Source organism: Pelophylax lessonae (genome assembly GCF_965119305.1).
Source record: "Pelophylax lessonae genome assembly, contig: HAP1_SCAFFOLD_258, whole genome shotgun sequence".
NCBI classification, from domain to species: Eukaryota; Metazoa; Chordata; class Amphibia; order Anura; family Ranidae; genus Pelophylax; species Pelophylax lessonae.
Window position 1 is genome coordinate 83629 of NW_028120082.1, and position 9336 is coordinate 92964.

General features: G+C 51.2%; 1 protein-coding gene across 3 annotated transcripts in view; it reads left to right on the plus strand.

Annotated features, from left to right (window-relative positions):
• LOC309543587 (uncharacterized protein) overlaps positions 1–8974 on the plus strand; it is a gene marked incomplete at its 5' end in the record, with an annotated part of 92139 nt that extends 83165 nt beyond the window's left edge. For 2 of the 3 annotated variants that reach the window (XM_082276050.1, XM_082276048.1), the window contains one exon: positions 8363–8525. In XM_082276050.1, coding sequence (XP_082132176.1) covers positions 8363–8384 — 22 coding nt within the window. In that variant the 3' untranslated portion in view covers positions 8385–8525. Of the gene's footprint in view, positions 1–8362 lie in introns of all 3 variants that reach the window. The other variant, XM_082276049.1, reaches the window with a different exon arrangement.
• Positions 8975–9336: the final 362 nt, after the last annotated feature.

Here is a 9336-nt window from a genome sequence, read left to right on the forward strand (position 1 = left end):
CCTCCCAGACTGCACCTAGGTGAGCCCAACTACTCTGACCTTCAACTTAAAAAATAATAATAATGGTGGGAGGTGGATTCCCACACGGCAGTGGTCGGCATCCTGTCAATTGCGATCCTGGGAAGGCGATGTGGATCGCATCCCTACTTTGCCGACCCCCATAACCTGGATAAGACCGGTGGTGGCATTTACTGGAACTAATCTTCTTTTCTCCTGTGGCAGTTGAAAACCTGTTCTCCTGTCCTTCAACATTCAGCTGCTGCTGGAGGATAGGGGATCTGTTTCAGTAGATAATGACCCCGCTGCCCCTCCTGTCCAAGTTCCCCTTTCTGCTGCCCAGGACTCCTGTGTATTCTGTTTAGATCCCTGATATTTCACCAAGGCCCCCCAACAACATTGTTAAAAACAATAAAATAAAATTGTAAATAATAATAACCATAAAATAATAAAAGTTCAAAACTACTGAGGCCGTCCTCTGCCCTACTGAGGCCGTCCTCTGCCCTACTGAGGCCGTCCTCTGCCCTACTGAGGCCGCCCTCTGCCCTACTGACACCATCACTGCTCTGACAACATTCTCTGCTCTGCTGACTGACACTGTCCACATTTAAGGTAGGCTAAGTTTATATTTTTACATTGACATTTATTTTATTTTTTTTCTCTAAATTTTCCTTACTATTTTGTTAGGCCTTGATAGTTAAATTATTAAAAAAAAAAAAAAAAAAAAAAAAGGTGCTGAACCTCCGTGATCTGTCATCTTTCATGTGGTACAGGTAGATCTCCACCTCTCAAAGGTTGCCTACCCCTTCCACACAGTATATCCCTCTTAGTCTGCAAGGAAGGTGGGTTCCCACACAGTATGTCCCTCTTAGTCTGGGAGGGAATGGAGTGGACAGAAGTGATGGGTTCTTGGTAAACCTAGAATGAATTTCTTGGACTCAGGCTTCGGAATCAAACCTTTTTATTCGCTAGCGAAAATGGCTTAGCCCGGCTCATGCCTGCTTGCTAAGTGAGTGAAAAAGCGTGTACATCACATATATGAAACAGCAGTTACATCACAGATACATATTTCCCTAACTAGCTTGGCAGCAACCAATCCAACACATATCCTCCCCCTTCCAATGATTCCCGTACATCTGTGTGTAGCAATTACATCCCTGGCCTTGGCCTTCACGCTTATCTGTATTCTCGTTATGTGTATTCTCGCTAGTTCTTGGGAGGCTGGAGATGAAAATATGAGGGAGAAGGTGGGGGCCTTAAATGTGCAGCTTGACTGTCATTTTAGTGCCACAGAATCGACCATTTTATCCTAAAAGGCTATTTCTCTTACGTCCTCTGACAGTCGCCGCCTCTTTATATTCGTCACTAATGGGGTTAATGACCTTTGCTCCGTAGGAGTAGCTAGGCAACAGAATATATTAATATCAAAGCTTTTAGCATATCCCACCCCCAGGGGGTGGTCCCCTCAGTCAATACCTCCCTGCTTCCTGCATTTCCAACTCAGTTTCTACTGCCTAGCTCAGGGGTATGCTGGCTGTTCCTGTGCTGGGGCTCTCAGTCTCAGCTTTTCTCTTTTTGATTTTATTTGAAGTTTTTTTCTCTTTCTTTTACTTAGCTGTTTATTTATAGCGTTAGTTAGTTCTCTTCTGATGAAGATGATCGTGCGGAGCTGGGTCTCAGTCTTGCCACCCTGGGTCCCAGGGCTCAGGGCCAGGGGCTTCCCAGCCTGCCATCGAGCGTTAAGCTTAGGTTTTGCCCTGGCACATTGAACGACCCATCCCTGTTCACTGCAGGGATGCTATCGGTGAGGTGGCTACCTCACTGGACGCCATTGCAGTTTCGCACCGCAGTTCAGTTGCATCATGCTTGCGACACTCCCTGTCCTCGGTGCAGCAGTTTGGTCGCTGGAGCAGGCTCCCCACGCCATCCGGACTGGTAAGTGTGACTCTATGTGGGGACCTGTCTATTTGGGTGTCAGTCTGGGACTGTGTGACCCTGCATGTCTGTGTGGCTGCTGTGCTCCCTGTCAGTTCCTGTGTGGACTTGCTGCCTGTGTGTGGGCTGTGAAGGGGTGGGCTCTCCCGCTCTGCTGGGTGTCATTGTAATGCAGTCTGAGGCGATCGCTGCGGCGATCCGCCATTTTTCTGGGGCGAAGATCATGGTGGCCGGTCCTGTGAGGTACTGTATGGCGTTTTTGGCGCCAAACGCCGCCATTTTGGGCGGCGATCGATCAGGCCACATGTCAGCGCCATGTTCTGTTTGCCCAGGGATTTCCTCAGCTGAGCGGCCATGTTTGTGTAGCCTTGCATAGGCTTCATAGGGGCGGTCAGTCTTGCATCACTTCCTTTTGCTCTGGGACAGCGATCGGTGCAGCAGCCTGTGTGATCTCTCCAGGTTTTATATTTCCTTTTTTCCTGTATTCCTTGCCCAGTTTCTTGTCCCTGTGGGGGTCAGTGTATTCAGTGGGTGCGGTGGGCTTGCGCTCGCCGCGATCTTAAAGGGGCAGTACCCTTTATTACTTTTTTGTTGGGGCATGGATTCTCAGGATTGCAAGTTTCCTCCCACCTTGGTGGGGGGCCAAGGGGCTGCTGCTTCCCCCGAGGGGGCTGATCTGGCCACTATTGTGGCAAACTTAGCTGCTCAAGTGCAGATGCTGGTGGCTGATCGATCCACAAAACGGCCCAGGGTGTCCATTTCCTCTGATTCAGAGGGCGATGGGGCTGCTATGGCTGGAGTGCCCTTCTCAGGGTCTCACTCATCCCTAGACCTTGTGGGGTCTGACGGGGAGGCTGAGGTGGAAGGGGTAGATAATTCTCCCCCTGGCTCGTCTGAAGAGCTTGCAATCATGGATGAGTTGGTTGCTTCTATCAAACAAACGCTGCATTTGCAGGATGAACCATGTCCTCCTGCTTTGATGTCCTCTTATGGGACGCAAAGGAAACGCAAAACATCGCAGGTTTTTCCTTGCTCTACGGAATTTCAGCGCGCGGTGGATGAGCAATGGCGCAATATAAAGAAGCCTTTTGCTGTGCCGAGTAGGTTCAAGCTGCTTTATCCTTTTACACAGGCTACTGATGAGCGTTGGTGTGTGCCGCCTCAGGTGGATCACGCGGTGGCGATTTTGAATAAATCAACTGCGATCCCTGCTGAGGATACCCCGGTGTTCCGGGACCCGATGGACATGAGGTTAGAATCTCTGGCCCGTCATGCTTATACGGTTGCTGGTTCTATGTTGAAGCCTATTTTTGCTTCTATTATGGCGGCCCAGGCTATTGCGGATTGGACGCAGGTGCTCAAGCGCACTCTGGTGGCTGACTCTGCCCCGCCGACAACGTTGGCTATGGTGGATCAGATTCACCAGGGTGTCATGTATTTGTGTGACGCGGACTTGGATTTAGTCCCTTTGGCTGCGCGTCTTTCTAGTGTGGCGGTCTTGAACCGTCGCCTGATATGGCTGAAATGTTGGTCTGTTGATCAGTCTTCCCGCAAGACTTTAGCTAATTTGCCCTATGCGGGATCTCGCCTTTTTGGCGAATCTTTGGATACTCTGATAAAGGGTATTTCTGGGGGTAAGAGTACTCTTTTGCCCCAATCTCACAAGACTAAGTTTGTGGTAAGAAGAATGCCTCGTTTAGACCCTCTCAGGGGTCCTTTCGTGCCTTTCAGTCGCACTATAAGGGCAAGCCCTTCAAAGGCCAAGGCTCCCAGAAGAAGCCGTGGACGAGTAAGCAGAAGTCCGGCCAGTCCGGCTCCGCTTCCCACAACAATGCGGCCTGAAGGGGCGCCCTCACGCGCTTCTGGGGTGGGGGGACGTTTGCTCGGTTTTCTTCAACCCTGGCTGGACCGCGTTCGGGACAGGTGGGTTCAGGAAATCGTTCGATCTGGATACAAGATCGAGTTTCTCTCTCGGCCGGCGGGCAGATTTTTCCCCTCAAACCTTCAGCTGACTCCGGAGCGCTTGCAGGATCTGCACCTGGCGGTGTGGGACCTGCGGGCCCAGGGAGTGGTGGTTCCGGTGCCTCATCAGGACAGATTTCGGGGGTTCTATTCCAATCTGTTCACTGTGCCCAGAAAGGAGGGCAAGGTACGTCCGATTCTGGACTTGAAAGCTCTGAACCGCTTTGTGCAGGTTCGCAAGTTCCGCATGGAATCCCTGCAATCAGTGGTGGCTGCCCTGGTTCCGGGGGAATTCATGGCCTCCATCGACTTGAAGGATGCGTACCTTCACATCCCCATTTTCGAGGGTCACCAGAGGTACCTTCGATTTGCCATTGCGGAGGATCATTATCAATTCGTGGCGTTGCCCTTTGGTTTTGCTTCGGCTCCGCGGGTTTTCACCAAGGTGCTTGCGCCGGTTCTGGCCTTGTTGAGGGTCCAGGGCATTTCTGTCCTGGGGTATCTGGACGATATCCTGATTCGGTCCGCGACCAGTCAGGGCCTGGTGAACAACCTGTCCATCACGATGCAGACTCTGCAGGAATTCGGCTGGACGATAAATTTTCCAAAGTCAACGTTGTGCCCGTCAGTTCGTCTTCCCTACCTGGGGATGATTCTGGACTCTGTTCAAGCGAAGGTCTTCCTGCCGGAAGACAAGCTTCGGACACTTTAGTGCGAAGTCAGGTCCCTCAGGGACAATCAGTGCTCGTCCCTCCGGACATGTATGAGGTGTCTGGGATTGATGGTTTCGGCCTTCGAGGTGATTCCCTTCGCCCAGTTTCACACGCGGGATCTTCAGGCGGAGGTCCTGGCCAAGTGGGACGGGCGTCCGCAATCTCTGGATCTGCGGCTGTCGTTGAGCCATTTCGCCCGAAGGGGTCTTTTGTGGTGGCTCCAGTCCCCGGCGGTGTCGGGGGGCAAGTCTTTTCGTCCTTTGTCATGGACGGTGATCACCACGGATGCCAGCCTGTCGGGCTGGGGTGGTGTTCTGGGCGTTCTATCTGCCCAGGGAACTTGGTCGGAGGAGGAATCCTCCCTTCCGATCAACATTCTGGAATTGCGAGCGATAAATCTCTGTCTTCTGCGTTGGACGGACAGGCTTCAGGGCTGTCCAGTTCGGGTACAGACGGACAATGCCACAGCGGTGGCCTACATCAACCACCAAGGGGGCACCAGGAGTGCCCGAGCGGCTCGGAAAGTAGCCGACATTCTGTCTTGGGCCGAGACGCACGTCCCGGCGATATCTGCAGTTCACATTCCGGGGGTGGAGAACTGGCAGGCGGATTATCTGAGCCGTCGAACCCTGGACCAGGGAGAATGGTCCCTTCACCCGGATGTCTTCCAGATGTTGTGCGAGAAGTGGGGGTCCCCAGATGTGGACCTGTTCGCGTCTCGTCTAAACAACAAGGTGGAAAGGTTCGTGGCAAGGGCACGCGATCCTCGGGCAGACGCCTCGGACGCGTTGGTGACGCCCTGGCATCAGTATCGCCTGTTGTATGCCTTTCCACCGATTCAGCTGCTGTCCAGGTTCCTTTGCAGGTTGGCCTCGGAACCGAAAACGGAGATTCTGGTGGCACCAGACTGGCCTCGCCGGTCTTGGTACGCAGACCTAGTGAATCTTGCGGTCGACGCTCCGTGGCGTCTGCCACTGCGAGAAGATCTCCTGTCTCAAGGACCGATATTCCATCCTGCTTTACAGTCGCTGGCTTTAACGGCCTGGCTGTTGAAAGCCAGGTCCTGAAGGATAGGGGTCTCTCCCCTGAGGTCATTCCCACTTTGATCAAGGCTAGGAAGGCCTCTTCGGGGAAGATTTACTACCGTACTTGGAAGGCTTACTTTGCCTGGTGTGAGTCCAGGGGGTATTCCCCTCGTTCGTACTCGGTGTCGAGAGTGTTGGCTTTCCTTCAAACGGGCATGGACCAGCGTTTAGCGTTGGCCACGATTAAGGGTCAGATTTCTGCGCTGGCCGTTCTCTTTCAACGCCCTGTGGCGTCTAACTCTTTGGTTAGCACCTTTGTTCAAGGGGTGCGACATTTGGTCCCTCCTAGGAGGGAGCCTTTGCCTCCATGGGATTTGAACCTTGTTCTGTCCGTGTTGCAACATGCTCCCTTTGAAAATATCAGGGAGATCTCGTTGTCTTTGTTGTCCAAGAAGGTTGCCTTCTTAGTGGCGATTACTTCGGCTCACAGGGTGTCGGAGCTGGCGGCCTTGTCCTGCAAATCTCCGTATTTGGTGATTCACTTGGATAAGGTGGTCTTGCGACCTAACCCGTCTTTTCTTCCGAAGAGGATCTCGGAATTTCACCTCAATGAGGATATTGTTCTGCCTTCGCTTTGCGCGAAGCCTAAGCATCCGAAGGAGGTGGCTTTGCATTCCTTGGATGTTGTTAGGGCGATCAGGGTTTACCTGTCATCAACTAAATCCTTTTGCAAGTCGGATTCTCTCTTTGTCCTTCCTGAGGGACCTCGGAAGGGCATGGCGGCGTCGGCTGCTACCATCGCCAAATGGATCAGGCAGACCGTTGTGCAAGCCTATGCTTTGAAGGGGAAGGTTCCTCCTTTTCCTGTGAAGGCACACTCTACCAGGTCTCTGAGTACGTCTTGGGCCTATCGTCATCAGGCTTCTGTGGCCCAGGAGTGTAAGGTCGTCCGTTCACACTTTCTCAGAATTTTACAAGGTGGATGTTCAGGCATCGGCAGATGCTTCCTTTGGCCGCAAAGTTCTTAGTGCGGCAGTGCCTTAGGGTCCCTTGTTTTGGGCCCTTGGCTGTTGGGGTGTTTTTACCCCTAGGTTACTTGTTTTTTCCTGGGTTGTTGCTCCTGTTGAGCACGTTTTTTCCTGTTGCCCAGTTGGTTCTCTTACTTTGGTAAGGTTCCTTTCTCTGATGTGGGTACTGCGTTGCTTTAGGCGCGGCTGCTTTTTTTCCCACCCCTCATGTCTACACTGCTATGGGACGTCCCCATTAGTGACGAATATGAAGAGGCGGCGACTGTCGGAGGACGTAAGAGAAAACTGAATTTTTGTAAAATCTTACCTGTAAAATTCCTTTCTCTGAGTCCTCCGACAGTCGCCGCCCCCGCCCCTCTTTTGGGGTTTGTTTATGTACTCTACTGCTATGCTACTGAAACTGAGTTGGAAATGCAGGAAGCAGGGAGGTATGGACTGAGGGGACCACCCCCTGGGGGTGGGATATGCTAAAAGCTTTGATATTAATATATTCTGTTGCCTAGCTATTCCTACGGAGCAAAGGTCATTAACCCCATTAGTGACGAATATGAAGAGGCGGCGACTGTCGGAGGACTCAGAGAAAGGAATTTTACAGGTAAGATTTTACAAAAATTCCGTTTTATCCACCATTTTAAAAGCTTTTCAGCTACTGCCACAGTGGGAGGTGGGTTCCCACACAGCATGTCCCTCTTAGTCTGCGAGGGAGTGGAGTGTATAGAAATGATTGGTTCATGGTGGGAGGTGGATTCCCACACAGTATGTCCCTCTAAAGCCCCGTACACACGATCAGATTATCGAACGATCTGTCGTCCGTTTTTTGTGGCATGCTAGTCTGATGTGGAAAGTGAAGAGGTTATTTTCATACGACAGAATACTACTTCAGAAGTGATGTCATGTGTTGGATTGCTTTGTGTTCTTTTGTCTCTGAGCATGCCTAGTCTTGCTCTTAAGATTTTTTTCTGTCGAAATCTGTACTAATGAGACGAAAATCGGACTTTGTTTTACCGACAACAAAAATTTTATAGCCTGCACATCAGGATTTTGTCAGCCGAAAAGTCGGAGTTGGCTGTTGAAAGCACCATACTAACAATCCGAAAAACGGCAGATCAGTCGTCGGATGAATTTTCCCTTCAGATTTTCTTATCGTGTGTACGGGCCTTTAGTCTGGGAGGGAGTGGAGTGTACAGAAATGATTGGTTCATGGTGGGAGGTGGGTTCCCACACAGTATGTCCCTATTAATCGAGGAGGAGGAAGTGGAGTGTACAGAAATGATTGGTTCATGGTGGGAGGTGGGTTCCCACACAGTATGTCCCTATTAATCGAGAAAGGGGGAAGTGGAGTGTACAGAAATGATTGGTTCATGGTAGGAGGTGGGTTCCCACACAGTATGTCCCCCTTAGTCTGGGAGGGAGTGGAGTGTACAGACAATTGGTTCATGGTGGGAGGTGGGTTCCCACACAGTATGTCCTTCTTAGTCAGGGAGAGAGTGCAGTGGACAGACGATTTGGTTCATGGCGGGAGGTGGGTTCCCACATAGTATGTCCCTCTTAGTCTGGGAGGGAGTGGAGTGGACAGACGAGTGGTTCATGGCGGGAGGTGGGTTCCCACACCGTATTTCCCTCTTAGTCTGGGAGGGAGTGGAGTGGACAGATGATTGGCATTCTTCATGACATTTCAGCTTTGCTCTTTTCTCTGTTGCAGTCGAGAATTTGCCGATTATTAAGATCAAGCAGGAAAGTTCTCCGACCAGTCTTCAGGCTCCGCTTTATACGGTGGAAACAGACAGCAATTCTAACCATCTACACATGCAGGAAGCTTTGCACCTTGTGTGCAAGAAACGAGGAAAGGTGACCAAAGCATCCAACAGAAACCTGAGACCGGGTACTACAGAGCTGAGCCAAGTCACCAGAACTCTTCTGCTGCCCGGTGGCAGCAATAACTCCATCCTAACCACCGGCGATCATTGCAAGACATACCTGGGCCTGGCCATGACTACCCTCCCTCCGAAGAAACCGTTCCAGTGTCAGCGTTGTGAGAAGAGTTTTAACTGTAGGTCACACCTCATCATGCACCAGCGGGTTCACACGAGGGAGAGGCCATACGTGTGTGAGTGTGGAAAGTCGTTTACACAGAGCTCCAATCTGTTCCGCCATCAGCGCAGCCACCGACACCACAGACAGAATGTTAGTGTTCAGAGCTATTCCTGTCCGCAGTGTGACAAGGACTTCCCCGACCTGTCCCGTCTCATCTCCCATCAGAGCTCTCAGCACAGCGCCGGAGACGCCTTCCTGGACCTACAATGATGGGACAATCGACTCTTCCTAAACGTGCATCAATGGGATGATCCACTCTCTGTATACAGATATGACTTCCTGAATGTGCATCAATGGGATGATCCACTCTCTGTATACAGATATGACTTCCTGAACGTGCATCAATGGGATGATCCACTCTCTGTATACAGATATGACTTCCTGAACGTGCATCAATGGGATGATCCACTCTCTGTATACAGATATGACTTCCTGAACGTGCATCAATGGGATGATCCACTCTCTGTATACAGATATGACTTCCTGAACGTGCATCAATGGGACGATCCACTCTCTGTATACAGATATGATATCCTGAACGTGCATCAATGGGACGATCCACTCTCTGTATACAGATATGAC